This window comes from Musca autumnalis, unplaced genomic scaffold, assembly GCF_047663935.1.
Source record: "Musca autumnalis isolate F117 unplaced genomic scaffold, ASM4766393v1 scaffold_5, whole genome shotgun sequence".
Taxonomy (NCBI): Eukaryota; Metazoa; Arthropoda; class Insecta; order Diptera; family Muscidae; genus Musca; species Musca autumnalis.
In genome coordinates, this window is record NW_027412088.1 from 78,906,380 (window position 1) to 78,929,915 (window position 23,536).

General features: G+C 35.0%; 3 protein-coding genes across 6 annotated transcripts in view; 1 reads left to right on the plus strand and 2 right to left on the minus strand.

Annotated features, from left to right (window-relative positions):
* Window positions 1-3,233: 3,233 nt before the first annotated feature.
* On the minus strand, window positions 3,234-3,926 carry LOC141386668 (uncharacterized). The gene is made up of 2 exons (XM_073955585.1): window positions 3,717-3,926; window positions 3,234-3,659 (listed from the first exon to the last, which is right to left on the minus strand). The coding sequence occupies exons 1-2, from the start codon at window positions 3,924-3,926 to the stop codon at window positions 3,234-3,236; spliced, it is 636 nt and encodes a 211-aa protein (XP_073811686.1).
* A 4,230-nt stretch (window positions 3,927-8,156) lies between these two features.
* Window positions 8,157-8,617, plus strand: LOC141387523 (uncharacterized). The gene is made up of 3 exons (XM_073957385.1): window positions 8,157-8,256; window positions 8,320-8,383; window positions 8,440-8,617. Exons 1-3 carry the CDS (start codon window positions 8,177-8,179, stop codon window positions 8,587-8,589), a joined length of 294 nt encoding a protein of 97 aa, XP_073813486.1. The 5' UTR covers window positions 8,157-8,176; the 3' UTR covers window positions 8,590-8,617.
* Window positions 8,618-13,944: 5,327 nt separating this feature from the next.
* The window catches only part of apt (apontic), a 90,489-nt gene continuing 80,897 nt past the window's right edge, over window positions 13,945-23,536 (minus strand). For 2 of the 4 annotated variants that reach the window (XM_073989307.1, XM_073989305.1), the window contains 3 exons: window positions 16,275-16,535; window positions 15,934-16,180; window positions 13,945-15,848 (listed from right to left, as the gene is read on the minus strand). In XM_073989307.1, coding sequence (XP_073845408.1) covers window positions 14,999-15,848; window positions 15,934-16,180; window positions 16,275-16,535 — 1,358 coding nt within the window. In that variant the 3' untranslated portion in view covers window positions 13,945-14,998. The remainder of the gene's footprint in view (window positions 15,849-15,933; window positions 16,181-16,274; window positions 16,536-23,536) is intronic. The other 2 variants (XM_073989306.1, XM_073989308.1) reach the window with 1 other exon arrangement.

Consider the following 23,536-nt stretch of genomic DNA (forward strand, 5'->3'; position numbering starts at 1 on the left):
CATCCTCTCTCCACCCATGAAAAAGATGTTCTAACATAAAAAATATGGTGAAAAAACCTCACGCACAAAATGATTTTAAAATTTGAATTTATCAAAATTATGGATAATGTTTTGAAGTTACTGTAGGCAGATATACAATTGAAAATAAACTTTAGAGTCACATGAGATAATTAAACTGACATAACATTTATTTCTCACTAATTTTCTTCTGAGAATCGTAAATATGTCGTAAACGCTTTTATTTAAAGATATAATTTTTTAACAAAAAACAAAAAATTTAAAATTTTTTCAAAGTGGTTTGTGCATGACCTTTTTCAATATTTGAATGAAATAAACATTATTGGTCTGTTCCAGTACTGCAAGAATCTACTAATTTTTACTATTTTTTTCGATAACATAAAGGAAAAAGTGTTATCGTAGTAAAAAGTAGTAGCTTCTTGTAGGTTCTGGAACAGAGCATATAATAGTTATTAGTAGGCTTATATTTATTCATTCGTGCAACAAAAAATAATTTTTGAAAAAAACAATTTTTTTCATTTCATATATTTTTTTAAAAAATTATATTTTTAAAATCGATTTGTGCCTAAACTTTTTTTACATTTCAAAGAAATAAACGATAGCGTAGTGATTATTAGACAAAAGTTCATTCATCCCTGCTACAGGAAATCATTTTTGAGAAAAAATGTCAAAAAGTCATAACCCTAATGTTGATCTACACGCAGAGAAAAGATATTGTAGGAGCAATCGTATTCTAAGAACAAACTAGTATATTTTAAAATTCTAAAAATATATATTGTTTTTTCAACTATATATTTTGTGTCAGAAAACATAATGTGACAAAAAATATAGAGCTGTACCAACAATATATATTTTCAGATTTTTAAAATACTCTATTTTGTTCTTAGAATATGATTGCTCCTACAATATCTCTTCTCTGTGTGTAAGAGATTTGAAGAAGTACAATTTTTATACCCGTCACCATACTATGGGGGGTATATTAAGTTTGCCATTCCGTTTGTAACTACTCGAAATAATAGTTGTAGACCCTACAAACCATATACAGTGAGTGTCAAAAATATTCGGTTTTCAATTAGGGCGAAACCTATAGCTCTGCGTGTTGCGTGAGCGTTCAAAAATACAAAAACAAAATACATGTATTTGTTGTTGTTCTCAATTTGAAATACATGTATTTTGTTTTTGTATTTTTGAACGCACACGCAACACGCAGAGCTATAGGTTTCGCCCTTATACCAAAAATAACACCTCAGTATTTTAGAAACCCCTGCCCAATAACAAAAAAACTAAATACTGAAAAATATGTTGGTCCTGTGGCAATTAAAAATGTGAAAAACATGGATCCACGGCAACCCTATAACCTAGAATAATAAATAAAAGTTTGTTAATCCTGTTTTCGATGCGTCAAAAATATTCGGGTTTTTAACTTGTTTAAATATTTTGTTAAATAACAGGTTATTATCGGTCTTTTTCCGCAATATTAATGCGAATAGAACATGTGTTCCTGTGTGCTAAAATAATACATTTTATACCAAAACTATTATAAGTAGGCGCCAAGGAAAAACGCTATCCTAGAAAAGGGAAAACCTGTTATATTTCATTATGAAAACGGCAGAAATAAACAGAAATTTTGCTCATTTATGAATATTTAGTCGAGTATATTTGAAAACATGTGCAAAAGTCACGAAAATATAGGAATTATAGATTTCATGAAACAAATAGCCCAGCCAAAATCAAAGTCAGGAAGGAAAGATAGTGGAATCGAGTGTAAAATTACCGATAAACCACCCCTAATTTTCTTTAAATTGGACAACGAACCTTAAATGAGTTTAAGAAAAATAAATCAACACTTACATTCAAAAAAGGTAAAAAGCTTTTCATAGCCTTGTAACCATTTTGTAATTTGGTAGTTTGTGTCTCCAGAGGCTAAAAACATTTCTACCAAAAATGGTTTATATAGGACCACGGTTTAGTATAGCCCCCATAAACGGTCGGTATCGGTCCACATTTTTATATAGCCCCTAAAGAATGATACCTCCCGATTTTCGGTATTTTGAAGGTTTTAGTCTCATTATAACACCGAAATGGCTCAAATTTGGTATTTAGTCTGCTTGGAGGTACAAAACTTTTCACCTCAAATTTGTCGGTATAGGTTCACGTCTTCATATAGCCCCCAAAGAACGGTACCTCCCTACTTTCGGTATTGTGAACGTCGTGCCCTCAATATCCCAACGAAATGACTGAAATTTGGTATTTAGTGTTAGCTGGGGGAGTAAAATGTTTAACCTGAAAATTTTCGGTCCACGCCTTCGTATAGCCCCCATAGAACAGTATCTCCCGATTTTCTGTATTTTGAAGGTTGTGGCCTCAATATCCCACCGAAATGGCTGAAATTTGGTACTTAGTCTTCGTTGAAGGTACAAAACTTCCTAGCTGAAATTTTTCTGGCTGACATTTTGGTAGAAGATTAAAGCTGGTGTTTACAACTTTCCACCTGACATTTGTCGGTATATGTCGACGTCCTCAGATAGCCCCCATAGAATGGTACCTCCCGATTTTCGGTATTTTGAAAATTGTGGCCTCAATATATCACCGATATGACTAAAATTTGGTATTTATACTTCCATGGGCGTTAGATGTTGCTGAAGAGAATTATTATATGTATAGTATAAGTCCATGCCTTCAAATAGCCCCAATAGAAGCGTACTTGCCGATTTTCGGTATTTTGAAGGTTGTGCCATCAATATCACAATGAAACGGTTCAAATCCCAATTTTTTCCCCAATTTTCAGTACTTTGAAAGTTGTAGCCACATTATTCAATCGGAGTAATTGATTCACTTCAATACAGTTCGTGGTGGAGGGTATAAAAAGTTCGGCATGGCCGAACTTAACTGCATTCTTACTTGTTAAATTTAATTTTTATTCACCGAAAATAAATGTCCTTAATTCGGAAACTTACAAAATTGTTGGTAAGTTAGCGATGAAAATAGAGTTGTCGCTAAGACTTACCATAGCGTAGTCAAATTTTATTCAAGCCTTTTCATTCATAATTTGGCGTTTTAATTTGAATAACCTCTGGCCTTATCTTACATTTCCGAGCCAAACTTCATAATTCTAGCATTGATCAATCTGGTAATATCTCAGTTATGAATTGTAAATACATTACAGAATATATTTATTAAATTGTTGTCTCCTTTATCAACATAGCATTTTTTCATTACATAATGTTATAACGTACAAATTCAGGAGCATAAAATCCTCTTTCTTGATCTTGGCTATAAAGAACAAAATCCGTGCCATCCGTATCGACCATATTCTTTATTATCGGAGTGAAATTGTCCTGAGAAAAGTCCTCCTTCAAATGTTCATCTGGTTTGCGTCCAATTGAACTGATTTTACCAAAAAGTTCACTATCCATTTGCAAAGCCTTGTCAAAATCTTTCCAATGAATAAATTTCACATTTTCCTTAACGATGGTTTGGGTATCAATGAGTTCCTTTAGGGTTGCAGTATTGACTGGTTGGACCAATGTTAAATCTTTGTCGGCAAATGTTGAACTTAAACTACTTGGAGGAAATCGTTTTGCTATTTTCACCATGAAAGGAGTCTCAAGCCAATTGGTCAAGGAATTTGCTGAAGCAACCTAAAAGTGAAAATAAATTATAAAAATTACCCCTTTACGGGAAGTTGTTAACCTTACCCTTTCTGCATTTCTTCCAATGCGTGGTATGGCCTTGTAAGTCCTCCAAAATCCGGGTGAAAAAATTCTATCCGACCGCCTACCTAAACGTGGTACATTTTTGGCAATTTTTACAAAAAATCCAGGACTATCATCAGCCTTAGACAATGTCCTGGTTTCTAGGCCAAAGTATAAAATTAAGGCATAGGAAATGAGTAAAAAATAATTCATTTTAAATGAAATTTGCAACAGCGGAAGCGTTAATTATTATCGAAAGCGGAAAGGTGTCAAGTAGTAGCTTTGATAAGAACTAATTTCTAATCATGTCGATGTTAACTTTTATACCATTTTCGATAGCCAAAATAAGGGCAATGTCAATGGCCAAAACGTGCCAGACAATTTAGGGCAAATAAATGCGGGTACATCTCCTTCTTTTCGGCAGACATACATATGTCTGTATGTATTTCAAATTTAGATCGGGATGAGTATAGCTTTCCATATCATCTTTACTGATGAGTCAAATTCCAAATATTGATTTTTATTTATATTTTTTTCTTCAATAAAATATAGGTTTATTCTCAGTTTTTAATTCTTAGTTTCGGGCAATATGAAAGAGGAGGAAAAATGATAAGACATGTGAATAGGCGTTTTGAAGGTTTACATTCTGAAGCAACGTTTACAGGGAGGGGGTCAATATCTGTCAATATCCCCCTTTGTGTGAAAAGACAATACACTGCAACCAAGAAATTTCAGTTCAAACAACAAAACATTTACCAGCAATCAGCTAATTCATAAATATTGAAACCATCGAATGTCAGTGTAAAATTTAGTTCACTAGTGCGATTCTCAGCTTCACTCCAATGAATGAAAGACTTGCTGCAATTCGAATAAAAGCTAAATTCTTCAACATCAGCTTTATTTGCGCTCATGCTCCCACTGAAGAAAAGGATGAACAGACCAAAGATATATTTTACGAGCGCTTAGAAGAAACATATGACCGTTGCCCTGCCCATGACATTAAAATCATTCTAGGCGATTTTAATGCCAAAATTGGAAAGGAGAATATCTTTGGCCCAACAGTCGGGAAATTCAGTCTCCACAGTGAAACATCTGACAATGGTATGAGACTGATAGACTTTGCAGCTGCAAAAAACATGGTAGTTAGCAGTACCAGATTTAATCATCTCGATATTCATAAGGGCACCTGGCTGTCTCCAGATCAGAAAACAAGAAACCAAATTGATCATGTTGTGATAGATGGAAGACATTCATCGAGCGTGTTGGATGTACGATCGTTCCGAGGCGCAAACATTGATTCGGACCACTACCTTGTTGCAGCAAAGGTACGCACCCGCTTAAACGTAGCAAACAAAGTACGAACAGACACAACACGAAAGTTAGACATCGGTAAGCTGCAATCACAACAGATAGCCACAGCATATTCCACTCAACTAGCCCAATTGCTTAATCAAAGCCCTCCTCATCCCGATAACATATCAGCGCAATGGCAAAGCATTGCCCACTCCATGCAAACAGCCGCAAAATCCATACTTGGATACCAGAGACCTCCACCAAGGAATCCATGGTATGATGAGGAGTGTCGTGCTGCCACCGAAGAGAAAAATGCGGCATATAAGGCTACTTTACAATCCGTAGCAACGCGTAGCGCACGAGAGAGATACAGGGAGAAAAGGAGAGAGGAGAAACGTCTTTTCCGCAGGAAAAAGAGAGAGATGGAAAAGCGGGAGTGTGAAAAAATCGAGATGTACAGGAGCCAGAATGAAGTCCGAAAATTCTACCAAAGAGTCAAGCATCAAACTGACGGCTTTGGTACAGGCACATCCTCCTGTAGAGACCAGCAAGGTAATTTGGTAACTGATACAGATAGTGTACTCAGGATATGGAAAGAACATTTTTCAAATCTGTTGGTATCCAATAGCAGCGAAGACGACGAAGATACCACAGTCCCAATCCCAGAAGATGGTATTGAATGTATACCGCCCAGCCAAGATGAGGTAAAGACAGCAATAAATCGGCTGAAGAATAATAAGGCAGCAGGGGCCGATGGCTTACCAGCCGAGCTGTTCAAAACCGGAGGCGACACGCTGATAAGGTGTATTCATCAGCTAGTTAGCACCATCTGGCAGGAAGAACGAGTACCCGACGATTGGAACCTGAGTATCCTGTGCCCCGTCCACAAGAAGGGAGATAAGACTGTATGCTCTAACTATAGGGGCATAAGTCTACTCCCTATTGCCTACAAGATCGTGTCAGGGATATTGTGCGAACGACTAAAGCCAATGGTCAACGAGATTATTGGACCATACCAATGCGGCTTTAGACCTGGCAAGTCCACCATTGACCAGATATTTACCCTGCGGCAAATCCTGGAGAAGACCCAAGAGATGCAGATCGACACCTACCACCTTTTTGTCGATTATAAAGCAGCCTTCGACAGTCCGCTGCGCTCAAAGGTATTCCAAGCCATGTCTGAATTTGGTATTCCCGCAAAGCTCATCCGGCTTTGTAAAATGACTTTAACTGACACGAGGTCCTCAGTTAAAATAGGAAAGAACCTCTCCGAAGAGTTTGGTACCAAAAGAGGTTTCAGACAAGGAGACAGCCTTTCGTGTGACCTCTTCAACATCCTGCTAGAAAAGGTTATACGAGAGGCAAACGTCAAAAGAAGTGGCACAATCTACACCAATAGTCACATGTTACTTGCTTATGCTGATGATATAGACATCATAGGCCGATCAGTAAAAGAAGTAACTGATACCTTTATGAAGGTCGAAGGAGAATCTGCTAAAGTGGGTCCGGCGGTAAACGGTGAGAAGACCAAGTTGATGGTGTCGACGCGCAATGCGTCCATTGAGCTCGGACCGACTGTGGAAGTTGGTTCCTATAATATTGAGGTAGTAAAAGACTTCGTCTACCTCGGCACCTCCGTAAACACAACAAACGACATCAGTTGTGAAATAAAAAAAAAGAATTGTATTGGCCAACAGATGCTAATTTGGTTTATGTAAGCAGTTTAAAAACAAAGCCACATCTTGTCAAACAAAAATAACGCTCTACAAAACACTGATACTACCCGTGCTGATGTATGGCTCCGAAGCCTGGGTACTTGCGCAAGCAGACATGGCAGTGCTTGGTGTGTTTGAGAGAAAAATTCTTCGAAAGAACTACGGACCAATCTGCGTTGACGGTGAATATCGACGTCGCATGAACCACGAGCTGTATCTGCTGTACAACGACATCAATATTGTTAAACGTATCGAGATGCAGCGATTGCGTTGGCTAGGCCATATCATAAGAATGAGCGATGATGACCCCGCTAAAAAGGTGTATAAACACGGACCGCTTGGCGGTGCACGCATAATTGGCAGGCCAAGGAATAGATGGCGCAAAAAAGTGGATGATGAGATGAAAAGGCGCGGTATTCCAGAAAGCGAAGCAACAAATAGAGAGAATTGGAGATCTTTTCTTAGTTCGGCCTATAGAACAAATGTTCTGTAATGGGCCAGCTAAGTAAGTAAGTGCGATTCTCTAACTTATTTTTTTGAGTTTCCAACAAATGTCGATAAAATTAAAAGGCAAAATTATGAATGAAAACGTTTCAATAAAGTTGATATTGGTAGGACTTAGCGGCAACTTTATTTTGGTTGTTAACTTACCGGTAAATATCGTTAATTACTTATATTAATTAGCATTTTAATTTTACCTACAATTGTCGGTAATCTTGATATAATTGAACGCTGCATTATCCACATCCCATCGATTTGCGACTAGCAACAAGTAATGGATATAGCAGTACACAAAGATAATGCAGTGCACCTACAACAAAACAGTTGTTTATCAACATTCAGTCATTGTATATTTTATACCCTAGACAGACGGCAGCGTTAATTTGCATTAACTCCCTTAATGCACATTAATTCGTGCATTATCCACATTCTTAATGCAGAAGATAGAACAGTATTTAATCTGCATTTACTAAATTTTAATATGGCAATACTGTAGGAAATTCTATTGATTTGCACAGAGGACAAAGGCCGATATTGCAGTGGAAAAACAGATAATGCAGTGCAACCAAAATTTTGCAGTTCAAACAACAACAAAATACATGTTAACCAGCAATCAGCTGTTTCGTAAATGCAGAATTTGTCGTCTGTCAGGGTAAAAATAAATGCAGTTCCTAATTCAAATTAACGCTGCCGTCTGTCTAGGGTATTAATTCTGATATTGACGTTAAATGAAAACATTTTTAAATATTCGATCTGGCAATATTTTTCGTTGGATTTACGGTTCTAGTATCTGTTACACCATATTGCCGACTTTTCTGTTTGTAGCAAAGCCACAAACCTAAATTCAATACATAGCGGTATTGCCATATTAAATATATCAATGTTCGAATTCGACGTCATTTGTTATTTGTCATTTAAAATTGTCCCAATTCTTTCTTCCTACGTCAAAACAAAATGATTAGAATTAGAAGACCAAATTTTCGTGCATCATTTTATTATTTCCGTTTGGTTCGTTACATGTCCAGAGATTTGCCGTAAGTTTAGTGTAATTTATCGCTGCTTTGTTTTAATGTTTTATGAAATAATACAAATTTTAGTCATGATCCATCTGGCCTTTTGGAAAAGGGAAGAGCCGAGGAAAATATTTATTTTCGTAGAAAGGTAAATGGGAAATGAGATAAGAATTAGCTACAATTTGACCACTTGTGTCTTATTAGGAACACGAAGAACTTCTGAGAATGCGTCGCAAATTGGAACGTTTGGAAAGAAATCAACAGCTGTTGGAAGATAAATTGGAAAAAGCCCAAGAAGTTATTGAAGAATTAAAAGATTCCAAGTCAAATGAAGGCAAATTGAAGACGAAATAAAATAATTTGTTCTGTTTGATGAAATGTACGCAATATTTACCATCATTTAGAAATGGGAGGAAACCGATGAACACGAGAAAATTTTACAAATCTATGTTTATGTGACGATTGTCGAAACCATTAATTACTATACTAGATCTGATGGAGCCATATAGAACACTGTCTCTCCTGCGACGCTACTAAATTTCGGACTTTACAACTTTTTTATGAACGTCGGATAAACCCGATAAGTTATTGCTTCTAATACAGGTAACTTTACCCTCTGTCAGCATTCAATGACAATTACTTATACACCCATTTAGATCAGCCTTGTTAATGGGCGTTTCTTTCAGATCATCTGAGACCATTTATCACGTAGCTTTTTCAGGTTGCCTCCACTTAGACTCGCAAGGTTCATGTTTGTTCACCTACGATAGATGGAGTATGTACTCCGAGGACCGCATTAACACCATAGTTGTTTATGGCATCTACGACTGCACCTGTATGAATGTTATCAAAATCTGCTTGATAGGCTTGTTGTTTTAGGGGTTTTCTCTTATATTGGTGGACCTTTCTCTCTCTCTCTCTCTCGATCATGAAGATCCCTCCTGATTAGGTTGACAGTTTTGAATATTGTTTCAACGCGTTGCACTTATGTGCGCGGACCACACTGACGCCACATAGCTTACCACAGACTGACCGACCTATCGTGTGATATGTATGTAGCCAACAAGGTTTTATTGTCTGCACCCCAAGTGTTGCAGGCTAGGAATTTGAAGACCTTGTTCCTACATCTCAGCTTGTCGTATATAGCTGTGGCATGCCTGAACCTAACGATCTCAATGCCGTCTGGAGTGGATGAAGTTCAGGAAAATTACTATGAGTGCTTCGATTTCTTATCCAAAATTTCAAACTTGGCTAGACAATATCAAAGGCCTGTTGATGCAGTGCAGTGCCGCTTGCGGAACATATGTTGATGAGGCCACTGCATACACAGAAAAAACAATAGTATGAATTTTTTTACTAATTCCGTTCATAATTTTTGTTATCCATAATTTGAACGTACCTCTTTTAAAGTGAATGGACAAATTTTTTTTACTCATGCACACAATACTATTTTTGCAAAAGTATGAATGCTTTTCTAAAATACAAAAATAAATTTCTCCTACGTTAACCACTATTTTCTGGCAAAACCGGTTTTTGTGCATTGCCTACAAAGATATGGTGTATTTGCTTCTATTGTTTTTTTCTTTCCTCCCCTCCAGCGTATCTACACGCACCACCACTACTCACCGCTACCACACTAACTAACCACCATCGATTTCATTTGTTTTCGGAAGACACTCACCATATCAATAGCATTAATTCGCAAATACAATTTTTGAATTACTTTAATATAAATGCAACTTCTATAAATTCAAGCTAGGGCTGATGGACTCAGTATGTATGTACGTATGGTTCACATTGTTCTGATTTACAAGATACATAATTAATTAGGAAATTCAATTAGAAGAGAACCCTTTAAAAGAACAGTAGGCCTATTCTGTAACTTTTATCGATTGAAAAGTTGTTAAAATTTCTTTTGTTTTTGTAACAACTACAAAACAAACAAATGAAATTGTTGTAAAATAAGTCCCAATTTACATTGGGCGAGTTTACTTGCTGCAATTGTCATTTTGTAGGAGAGAGAGGTTAGGCATATGGTAACCCTTTGCCTCTCAGCACCCTCTCTCACCTACAAACTGACAATTGCCGCAAGTAAACTCGCCTAATGTAAATTGGGACTAAACAATGAGTAAAGTTGTTAAAAAGTTACGGAATAGGGGGGCAGGAATTACAAAATTAAATAAAAAACAACAAATTTGAAAATAAAATAAAAAAATACATAGTTTCAAAATAAAATAAAAAAACAAAAATTTGTATAGAAAAAATAAATTTTTGAAAAATATAAAAAGAGTTTTGGAATATAAGCAATTTTTTTTTCTTTAAAGAAGATTATTTTGAAATAAATTAATTTCTTCATATTTTGCAAAATAGAATACATATATTAAATGTTTATGATACATTCAAAAAAGAAACCGGTATTTATTGCTTTATGAACTAGGTTCATAAAATACAAAAATCTGAACATTGGAAAATTTTTTTGAACACTATTCATATATTGAATGAATTTTTTTTTCTGTGTAGCTATTTGTGATGCTGGTGAGGAGAAAAGCCTCAAGAGTCTTTGCTACGGACGACAAAAGCGAAATTGGTCTGTATGATTCACCTTTGCTGGAATTCCTTCTTGACGGGAAGATATATAATGCGACGTAGTACTCTTATTTTCGTCCTGTCTTCGGATTAGTCAGCGGATTGTTGCCAAACGTGACTGAGGCCCTAGCTTATTTTTTTCCAGGGATCGAGAGTGACATAACCGTTGCTCACAATTCATCAATTCCGGTTCCAATGTTGCAACTTTCCAGATGATCTAGCCACTTGTTCCCATTGTGCTCACTAACCAACCTATTAAATTTCAGTGTCAGCTATTTAACTCTGGCGTAACTCCACACCTGACAGCTGCTACACCCATACATTCCATGTACCGATCATTAGATCAGGTTTGAGCGAGATATGCCTGTATGGGACAGACTGGTGCAACAGGTATTGGAACATGATCGTCTGGTGTAAAATGCTGTGTGTGCGGGGAAGTCTGGTATTCTGATGATGACGATGACTCACTGGAAGCTGTGTTCTCGGTGCATGCAGCAAAATATTTCCTATCGTACTACCTACATGGACGACTCCAGGGAAAACTCTGAGATGCATCCACTCCCGGGTTTTACTCCATCCCGGCACGGACTAAAAGAAGCCGGAGCATACATTACGGGATATGCTGCTCCCAACACAGAAAAACAATACAAATACAAACATGTGTAGACTGAGGTGGTTTTGTGAGAGAAATGGACTAGACAATATCTACCTAATACTTCGGGTAGGTATCACACTAAATTTCAAAATTTCTTCGAAAATGTGTAGTTTAGGACCGTTTTTAAGTCTTTGCGGCTCATATTATGACAATATAATTTTTATCGGGGTAAGTCCATACTGAGTGAGATAATTACCCTAAAATGCCTACGGACACCAACTCGATTTGGTTCAATCTTTGCATACCGTAATCGTTCTTCCAAACTTACATCAAATTCGAAGATAGACTACACTTTTTTCAGATGTAATTCGAATCATTTAAGTAAGTGTAATTCGAATTATTCTATATGTAATTCGAATTATTTTATTTGTAATTCGAATTTATCCATTTGTAATTTGAATTACTCCATTTGTAATTCGAATTATTATATTTGTAATTCGAATTTATCCATTTGTAATATGAATTATTCTATTTGTAATTCGAATTATTCCATTTGAAATTCGAATTATTCAATTTGTAATTCGAATCATTTTATTTGTAATTCGAAAGACCAAATATAAAACCTATGATACCAAATTTTTTTTTGTTTCGAATTTAAATGGAATACAAATAGAATAACTCGAATTACAAATAAAATAATTCGAATTACAAATAGAATAATTCAAGTTTCAAATGGAATAATGCCACCGTGGTGCAATGGTATGAACACCTGCCTTGCACGTTTGCGACATTTCCTGAGTATTTCAGCCATGTAAAACTTCTCTACAAGTGGTGCCTTAAGACACGCCGTTCTGACTCGGCGTTAACAGTAGGTTCCATATCATTGACTTATTGATATGAGAGATGTCTCCCTTGTCCCGTCATGGATGTTTGTGGTACAATTATTATAATTCGAATTACAAATGGAATTCTCGAATAACTGAACAACTGAATTGTTCCGAATTACAAATGGAATAATCGAAGTACAAATGAAATGTTACGCATTACTTACTTACTTAGCTAGCCCATTACAGAACATTTGTTCTATAGGCCTAACTAAGAAAAGATCTCCATTTCTCTCTGTCTATTGCTTCTCTTTCTGGAATACCACGCCTTGTCATCTCTTCATCCAATTGTTTGCGCCATCTATTCTTTGGCCTGCCAATTCTTCGTGCACCGCCAAGCGCCTCATCTTTATACGCCTCGTCAAACAAAAATAACGCTTTACAAAACACTGATATTACCCGTACTGATGTATGGTTCCGAAGCCTGGGTACTTGCGCAAGCAGATAAAGCAGTGCTTGGTGTGTTTGAAAGAAAAATTCTTCGAAAGATCTTCGGACCAATCTGCGTTGACGGTGAATATCGACGTCGCATGAACCACGAACTGTATCTGCTATACAACGACATCAATGTAGTCAAACGTATTGAGATGCAACGATTGCGTTGGCTAGGCCATATCATAAGAATGAGAAATGATGAACTAGCTAAAAAGGCGTCGAACACTTTTTCGGCATTTTTGAGTATAATACGTGCACTCAACTGGCACCAATTTACTGGCATGTGTAACGGCAGTGTAAGTGCTTTGAAAGTAACTTAAATTTTTTTTTACAAATGCAAGTGTCAGTTCGAAAAAAATTTAAATTTCAGCTAAAATAATAAGCAATAATGTATACACAACTGTCTGAATGTTACTTGCATGTGTAATTATTGGGTAAGCCACAAAATCCAAAACGTTATTAAAGCGCGAAAGGAATGGCCGGACATGGTCTATTTTGGAACGGGATCTAATTCTGAGAGCTATTTCTTTAGATTATATACAACGATATATCGAGAAGATTAAAACAATCCTCGGATATCCCTTAAAATACATTTAAGCAAAAGCGTTTAACTTTTGTGATAGAGGTACCGGAAGTAGTTGTCCGAACTTGTTTTTAGTTTGAGAAAAGAGTTTACTATGTCAAAAGGTTGGATCAATGTCAGTAACTCCTTTCAATAGTTGGACGAAAAATAACGAAATAACTAAGACAAAATAAACCTGCATGGAAACATTTAAACAGCCCGTCTTCGGATGGCTCAACGCGAAGATATAAATTTACATGTAGATATGGTGCCTACGGGCTTTAAAACAAGTGACATAATGTTATGCCATTGATTAACATGTTTGCCTTCGAATAATAACCTATAATTGTGGGTCGATAAAATGGCAAAAAAAACTAAGGGGTGTTTGATATCATTTATGCTTTCAACTGGAAAACCAAAAGCGACTAATCTGTAAGATGGCTCGACATTTGGTAGCCCAATGATCCCAAACGGAGTAATTTGGAGAAAACTTACCTACTTCACCACGAAAAATAGAAAATAAATTTTCTTTTTTTTAAGTAAAATCATAAAAATTATTTCTTTTTATTTGTAATATCTGTTGTTTACAGTTTTTGTTTTTATTTATATATAACACACATATATACATATTTATATATGTATTTCTGTTTGCGATTTTAAGTAAATTCGTTACTTAAGGTTAAATCATTTTTTTCTCTTTCTCAAATTTTTTGTTTAGAATATTGCATAGAAAAATATCGATTTCTATAGCTAAAAAAACAAAAAAGCAGTCATAAAGACTTCTAAATTAATAGAAAACTAAATCTCTAAAGATTAAAATTATAAGACTTATATAATTTCTTATAAGTTGTTCTTGTGAAATAACGATATTTTTTTGTTTAAAATAATATGAATAATAATAATAAACTAAGTGAAGATTTTTGTTTTCTTCTTTTTTTTCTTGGATTAGGAAGTAAGTTTAGGGGGGTTTTAGAAACTATGGCTAAAAAATTGTTTGTTGTTGTGTTTAAAGTAAACTGAGGTAGCATTCTTCTTCTTCTTCTTAAGATCTATCTACATTTGTGATATAATTTTAATAATTTCATTTGTGACAGTTTTTTTCTTTTTGTAACAAAAATGTATTTTTTTTACAAAATTTATTAAAATAAAAATTAATTAGAGTTTTTGTTTTAAAAAATACTGTCTTGGCACATGTTTACAGAAATTGTTTTTTTCTTTATAAATTAACGAAATCTTTTTTCTTTTTTTTTTGTGATAATTTAAAAAAAGATGGCAATTTGAAACAAAAGAAAAAGATTTTTTCAAAAGGAATGTGCTTCTCTTTATGCAAGTATTTTTGTTGTTAATTGTTAGCAACGAATTTGTGAATTTTTAAATTAAAACTAATGCGATTTCTTAAATAATATTTATAATAAGAAAAATTAGGGTATTTGATAGAAAAAAGTTAAGATTTCTTTTTACAATAAAACGAGCGCAGCTCTGGGTTTAAAGTAAAGAACTTAAATTGTTAAAAATGAAACTGCCAAAGAAAATAATTATAACTAATTTTAGTGTTTTTGTTTTTAGGATTAAAATAGTATAACACAATTTAACAATTATTAACCTCAGTGCGGGAATAAGTGGATTCCCTTGCAGAGGCTTAACAATGAAGCACAGGAATCTCTGGAAGCGACAACAAGTTACGAATCTTGTTAGACAGAGTTATGTGCTCAAACGTTTACTGGCATATTCTTGGAGCTTTTGTAGGGCCAGTGTCTTGTTGATTTCCACCAAATCACGACTGTATTTGGCCGCTTGTAATTGCACTTCGAGTATGCGCATGCGCATCATGTGTTCTTTGCATTGCATATCCATAAAGGCCCTTAATTCGGGCGAACTTTCACCCATCGCTTTGGATGATGAATTCATTGAGCCGGAAGATGTGGTGGCCAAATTTAAACAACTGCCACTGGTATTTTGTTGGGTATCACTTAAATCCAAATCACCAGCCACTGAGCCAGCTGATCCACCATTTCCAGAGTTACTAATACCTGAGGTACAGGGTCTTTTGGCTGGTGGTGATTGATTATCCAAATCTCTATCTTGTTGTTGCTGTTGAGCTTGCTGTTGTTGTTGGGCTTGTTGTTGTTGTTGAGCGTGCTGTTGCTGTTGTTGGTGGGCAGCAGCAGCAAAGTTATTTTGTAAAGCTGCTGCAGCAGCTGCGGCGGCCGAGGGAAATTGTCCAGTACGCAGGGCATTTAAGGCTTCCAATGTAGCAGAGATGTTGTTCATATTGAAACCTGGTTGAAAACCAGACAAATCACTACCAGCCTGGGCCATAAATGCCGCTGGTCCGCCAACACCACCATGATCACCGCCATTTGTCGAAAGATTTGTGGGGCTGTGTCTACCCGATGATTGATCCAAATCATGTTGACCACTCTGTTGTTGCTGTTGAGGTGAAGTGGCACTTAAACGTTCACCATTGGACATCATGTGGGAATATGACTCATTTAGGGTTTCATCTTTAATGTCAATGTCACACAAGTCCTGGGGTGGTGTACGACTGCTACTTTTGTAAAGAAAAATAGAGAAAGAGAATAACAATTAGGACCTTCTTTTTCATTGGGTATCTACTTTTAAATTTGTATACTTACTCATCCATGTCATGATCATCATTATTTTGTTCAGCATCTTCACGATATTCAAAATCTTCTTCCAAGGCCAAGGGTATTTTTGAATAGTCAATGCCATCAAGGGCCTCGGATTTGCAGGCCTTTTTGGCTTCTTGCATGAATTCCCAAACCTCAAAGGTAAAGGGTGAGGGCTTTTTGCGATCAGCTACCTCGGGGCCGAAACGGGCCAAACGATTATTGTAATCCAATATTTCATTGCGGGTACAGGCTATAAGTAAGCAGAAAATACAAAAGTTAATAAACAATTCTCCTCCACTCTGCCTCTCTCCCTTCTCTTTTTAAATTGATGCTTCACTACTTACCTTTCATTCTACGCCATTGTTCCTTTAAACGATTGCACGTACGATCTGTGCCAAATTGATTTGAAAATTTCTGATGTATGATTTTCCACGCCTTATTCTTAACCGCCGTTAGACCAGCATCTAAACGTTTATTCTCTATAATACGCATATCCTTACGACAAAGATCCAACAGAAATTTCTTTTCCTGATGATTCCAATTTTGCGTACGTTCACGTTTTTTGTACATATTCATGGTGGGACTATTTAAATATTGTTGCATTTCTGTAATGAAAAAAAGAGAATGGGAAGAAAATATTTAGAAATGTATTTAAAGTTGTAAAAAAATAATTATAAGTTTTACCCTGAATTAGATTTATATCATTGAAAAAATTAATAAAATCAAAAGTTGGAAAATTCTTCACTTCCATTTTGCTAGAATGTTTGTTTTGCTTTTGACTCAATACTAACTAGATGGGAAATTAAATTTAAAAATTAGTAAACAAATGGCTGCAGTATTTAGAAGAAATTTAAAAACGAAACAAGTAAAACAGCTGCAGTAGGCTGGGCGAATTCCAAAATGACAACTGTATGCAAAGTTCGGTAAAGTGTGTTAATTAAATATTTCATCCCAATATTTGGTCTGTTTCAGAACTGCAAAAATCTACTAATTTATACATTTTTTCGATAATATAAAGAAAAAATTGTTATCGTAGTAAAAATTTGTAGATTCTTGGAGGTTCTGGAACAGACCAATTATTATTAGGCCAAAATGCTAAGGTTGATTCTATTTTGGCTCAGTGAACACCATTGATATTGTATAATCCGAGTGACGGAGTGATTTTCATCAATCACAGCAATAGAAACATTCGCCGTATAACCCATTACAAAGTAATATAAACAAGCTACATTCTGCATAACCTATGCTGAAAAATAATCATATTTTACTCATTATAAAATAATGGGTAAGGTTTATACAGAGTGTCTGTGTCCGTCTCTAAACAATATTTACAATGTGGTTATGTGGTCAATAACTACTTATTTCGTGCGAAATATCCTTGTTAAAATGGTTTAGTAGATTGATACGTAAGTAGTTATTGGTAGCCATAACTACTTACAAACCAACCAAACTAATATATAAATTCATTATTTGGTAATGTGTTACTGGGATTTTGGAAATCGAACCTTTGGATGTATAAAAACTATTTGCTAATATGGTGTCATGCGTTGTTGGTATATTATTTCATGGCGATGAGTTCGCTATTTAGTTCAGCTCTTTTCAAAGAATTATGTTCTTCTGTTAGGTCACTAATTCTAGTGCTCTTTGTTTCAGTATATTTAGCTCAGCCTTTCATCTCCCATTAGCTCGTTCATTTGTTGCTTTAGTTCTAACTAGAGTTGGGTAATCTAGTTCCTAGTTCCCTGTACTAGTTCCAAAACGTATGAGTAACATCATGAAATGTAACGTGTGATATTAAGTATACGTAGTTTGTTCAAAGAAAAAATGTGGGCCATTGGAACTGCGAAATGAACGAGATAGTTCCATATAGTTCCTTTGGCACAACTCTAGTTCTAACTCACATGTCGGGATCTAGCAACATAGATCGTTTGTCTGAACTTTTTAGTTCCATCGTTTTTGCTTGAATAAGGGGTCACATTGGGTTCTGCTATTATTCGAATAATACTTCTGCTATATTATTCGAATAGTACATTGAACAAATCTGTAGTTCCAAATTTCGCAGCAAAATAAAAGTCCCGTTGCTTAGCTTGTTTACCCTAGTTGTCCGTTTCAGTAGTAAATGAACTAAAAATAAGGATTTTGATTGAAGTAGTTCAATCTTGCTTTTGATTCACTTAGCTAGTTCCTTCGTGAACTATCTAACAATATTGTTCGACCTTAAAGCCCCTGTTTAATTATCGAAGCGATGCATGGCAAATTTGATTAAAAAAGTTCGTTATTTTAATAATTATATCTATTTTTTACAGAAATATAGTTAATTTGCATTTTAAGTGCAAATTTTAATTAAACTATTTTTTTATGAAAGACGCACTACACTTTGAAATCTCAGTCTTCGTGATCATGAAATAGAGAGAAGCATTTTGAAAAAGCTAATACCCTTGAGGGCGGCAGCGTCAATATGCATTAACTCCCTTAATTCAAATTTATTCGTGCATTCTATTCCAGGATGAGTGACCTAGTTCAGTTGTTCTTTTAAGTGACTCTTTCAATTGAACTAGTTCATGTATAACCAATGAACGGAAACAAACAAAACGATTCCCGTACCAATCACACAAAGCCACACATTTTTCAGCTTCTCTGAATCGTTTCATTCTCACAACCAAAACAAAAACACAAACTTTTTAATTTAAAAAGATGGAAACCGTACGATTGCTGAAATGTAACTTCGGCTATGCTTTGCGAGTTGTTTCATTTACTACCGAAACAAAAAGTATTTTTGGGAAACGTTTGCCCTGCGTATTGACACTGACACACTTAGGCACACACATGCGATTGTTTAACAACCCTATAAGTTAGCATCAGTATACCACAGTGAATTTTATCAACCACTAAACATTTTTGATTTATTCACATGTGTTTAGTACTATTCCGTTTTCTATCTGCTCTTGTGGAGTTGAGTACTCTTCGCCTTTCGTTTTGTTCGCACTCACGAATGTAAACAAAACAAAACTAAACAGCGAGCTCGGTTATGTTTCGTTTTGTTTCTATGGAAAATACGAAACGAAACGATTGGAAATGTAATTTAAAGTATTTTTACGTACGCTGTTTATAACCAAGGTCTTAGAGTTCACGAACACTTTCTATTAAGCGAAAGTTAACCCGATTATCCCTAATGAGAATACAGCAAATTAATTGCATAGAAACAAGGATGCTCCAAAAAGAATACTTTGTTCGGAGGTGGTGAAATGGATGCGATTTTTTGAAAATGAGTTCTCTAACATCTGAACATTCGGTTACTTTTTTTCGAAAATGCCAAATACAGGGAAAAGTGTTCACAAAGTTTTGCCAAATTCAAAATTCATGCATATTATGAACGCTGTTCTTAATGTGAGAGAATGATTTTAGCGAGTTTTATTTTGTACTGAGAGGGTGGAGTTTTCATCCGACTTTTTTATTGATATAAATAAGATCTTTATTATGTTTTGTTGAGGGAAGAGCGTAAATTGTGGGGAAAATTGGGAAATAGCGGATTGTAATATGTATTCGTCCATGCATTGTATGTAAGGTACATGTATAATATGAAAAAAAAAATTATGAACAAAAAAGGAAATAATTAATGTTTGTCTTTGCAAGAACAATTGATAAAATCCATGCCGTGATGATAAACCGGTCCACTGGTGTCATAGCGAGGCAGGCACTGCCTGTCATTGCTTTATAAAAAGTGGTCAACAAGGTTTCATCGCCTGCCAGCGACTTGAGGAGTCCAAGTGGTGGACAATGTAGTCATTGTAAATTTACGGCCATATTTCTCAGATATAAGAACAGGACCCTATGTAAGGGTACCGCCTGATTCTAGGTCATTTAGCAAATTTATTTACCCACATTTTTGGTTTTGAATTATAAAAAAATCTTCATGCAAAAAATATCAATATATGTCCATTGTTGCTATGGCCTACATATGAAGCGTTCAGAGCACACTTCGACTAACTCCATAAAACAAAAAGTTGAGAAAAGCAATGATGAAATGTATATTGTTTTTTAAAATTCCCCTGATAATATGGATTCAAATATATAATGTAGAATGCATAATAGCAGGTATAGCTTTCATCTAACGGTATATAAAATAAAAACAATAGTCAACAAACAATCGTTAGTAATGTTGTGGTAATGGTGGAGTTAATCGAAGTGTGCACTGAAAAAAGTAATAAAGTTAGGTTTTGATTTTTTTTTTATTTAACGAAAAACTTAGTTTTATATACATATATTACAGGTTTCACATAAAAATTAATGTTGCTAGTTCGGTTATAAAACAATATTTGTAATTAATTCATGTTAGCTTTATGTTAGCGTCATTCTTCATGGCTAGGTTTACGACGTTTTCGACGTATGTAAAATACGTCAAAAATGTATGTTATATACGTCATAATTTTCTAAAGGCCATCTATGGTTTCAACAAAAGCCGAAAGAGTATTGCATGTGCACGTTGCGAGCAGAGCTACATTTGAATGTGGAGTTAATCGAAGTGTGCACTGAAAAAAATTGCATATTATTCAGTGGTCAATAAAAACTTGTTATTTAAAGGTGCTCATCTTTATTATTCAGGAAAGATATTATAATCATAAATAGATATGGCGATATCAAAGGCTTTGACACTAAAATCTCAAATTTTTCAAAAAGTGGAGTTAGTCGAAGTGTGCACTGAGCGGCTCATATAATGGTTCCAACCGATTTTTGTACCCAAGGCCTTTGGGTTAACGAGGGTATATACACTTTGATACGATCTAAAATGTGGCTCATCTATATAATGTCTTTAGACAATTTCGAGCCGATTTGACGCTTTCCGTCCGTCTGGTTGGCTAGTGCTGATGATAATTCCCGAACTCTATCGATTTAGTCCTCGTAATATTTCCCACAAAGCTCAAAATTTGTCAATTGTGTACACTATAATTTTCGAATGGATAAACCTATTCGGTCCTCATAATATTTCTTTCCGACATAGATCCGGTTCGAATATAGGCTACATCAGTCCACCTGCCACACAACATTTCAAAAATTTTCCCACAAGTGCAGTTTAAAGACTTGTCACCGATTGTTTTGATTGTTTTTTTTTTTTTTGCAGCAGGTTGTTTTCGCGCCACCTATAGAATGGTAAAACTTTTTAGGGGCCAAGTCCACACTTAGTGAGATAATGGCCCAAAAGATCAATAAAAACCTGTCGGAACCAACTGAAATGACATATGCGCACGATAACTTTCAAATTGAGTATACCATTTGGACAAAACTTTGCACATCGCGAATTTTCTTCCAAACATCCGTCATAAAGTTCCATGAAGGTCTATATCGGACAACACCTTCGGGTACCTCCCTCACAAAAATTCACAATCATCGCTTATGTGAAGTTTAAGTGTTGTTTCAGGATTGTTTTGAAATTGTTATCGAAGGTAGTCCCTGTGATTCTGATTACTACGATATTATTTCTTTCTTAGGCAAGTCCAAGCTTCCTGAAAAGCTAAAAAAAAACCTACCAACTAAAATGGAAAGGAATGACTTCCAAAATTAGATCCACTTCTTAGATAGACTATACCGGTGTATTTCTTAAGATACCATTTCCGCAAAAGTACAAGACTTTTTCGATTTAATTCTGTTTAAGTTCACTTCTAGGAAAGTATGACTAAGGGTTATATCTCAGTCTTCAAAGCTGACTGATACTTTTTTAGCCATATTTTTTAACCTTTTTGGTGTAATTTTGCGTTATAATACTCAGAATAAAATATCCTCATTCAAGAGTTATTTTCCTCAATCTTGGGTCCCCAAGTTTATCAGATGGAGATGTTTGGCGAGCTGTGGAAAACTCTTCTTATCATAGTAGAGACGTATTTGTTAAACCTTTCCAGTCATTTTAACTATAAACGCTTCAACAGATTTAGTGTCATTATCTCAGAAAGTATGGGAACTCAAAAAACAAATCAAAGGACCGCACTAAGAAAATAAAGACACCCCGAAAATTTTAATTAAAAGTTTCATCAGCATATTTTTGTCGCATGTTGATAAAATATTACAAACAGATTAGGAAGTATTTATCAAACATGAAAATGTCACTAGAAAGCGACCGATAAACGATTTCAGCGATTTTTATCGATATTTACTTTGATATTTAACAATCCTTTTTATATATGTGACAATTTTTTTTATCAAATAAACATTAAAAAATCGATAAACCAGTTTGTTAATATGAAACATATTTTATCGATTGAAAAAATAAAATTCAACAAATTTCTTAGTTAATATGAGAATTGCTTTATCAAAATAAGTTCTAACGAAAACTACAATTTTTTATCGACGATTGTCAATATGAACATTACTTTTATCAAAATCAGTTAAAAATTAATCAGATTTTTTATCAAAAGGCTACAATTTTTTTCTGTGCAAGGACGGACAACCTGAGCTAAAAATTTCAAAACTATTAAAATTACTTAAAATGCATTTAAGCTAAAATTATTGTCTCGAACTTGTTTAAAGTTTGTAAGAAATATACGGCAAAACCGCTTGTCCCATCCGATAGTTATGGTGGTATTTAAAGGTATGCATACCGTCCCTGCGAAAGTTACCATGATATGTTTTCATTTACTTGAACTTTCATATATCAGGTATTTTGTAGGTTTAGCCGCATTTTCCAACTGAATGGATTTAATTTACATTTCGGGTTCTCTCATGTACCACGTATCAACTATGAACATTTGATGATTTGTAAGGTATTGAATTTATACCGAACAAGTTTACTATTTAATCGCCTAGCACGGTGCGATTGAACTAACATTTTCAGGATTTTGCTTGGAAACGTGAAGTCCTATCGAAATGGGACTAAAGAAAATGGTGTAGCAGTTAGCCCAATTTCGATAGGACTTGCAGTTTCCAAGCAAAATCCTGAAAAACCAAAATAAACCTAAAAATGTGAAGTTTGACCTCGATTTATTTAAAAAACGCTGCAGCGATTTTTTCTTGTTTTATGAATTTTTCACATTTATGAACGTTCTTGTTTCAGAATCGGCAAAAATTTCGGGTTTTCATTTAAAGTTACGTAAGGCTCACCGTGCATGGTATTGTTTTATAAGGAATCGATACAGTTAGTAATTGTCCCAATTTGAACTTCTAAATCTCAAAAACGGAAAAACCTACCTTTATTTCCATTTAGATAGGTCTTACCGTTTAGCGAAAACCTAAAAACCCTAAAAATGTGAGCTTTAACCGCAATTTATTTAAAAAGGCGCTGCGGCGATTTTTTGTTTTTTCTTTTCTATGAACATTGTAGTTTCAGAATCTGCAAAAAACTTCCCAGGTGTAAGCACCTTTCATTTAAAGTTAGATCAGACGCACCGTGCTAATCGTATTCACTAGCCAACATTTTTAAAAACTTTTTCTTTAATAATAACTCCGAAAGTGTTACGTCTACAACACACAGAAAATACATTTTTATTGGTGGGGACGTACAATATTATATTTGTGAATACAAAAATATATTTGAAGCAATCATACAAATTACGTCTCTGGCGAGAATATTCAATTTCCATTTTATTAAATATCCCCCTTTTGACAATACAACAACTAA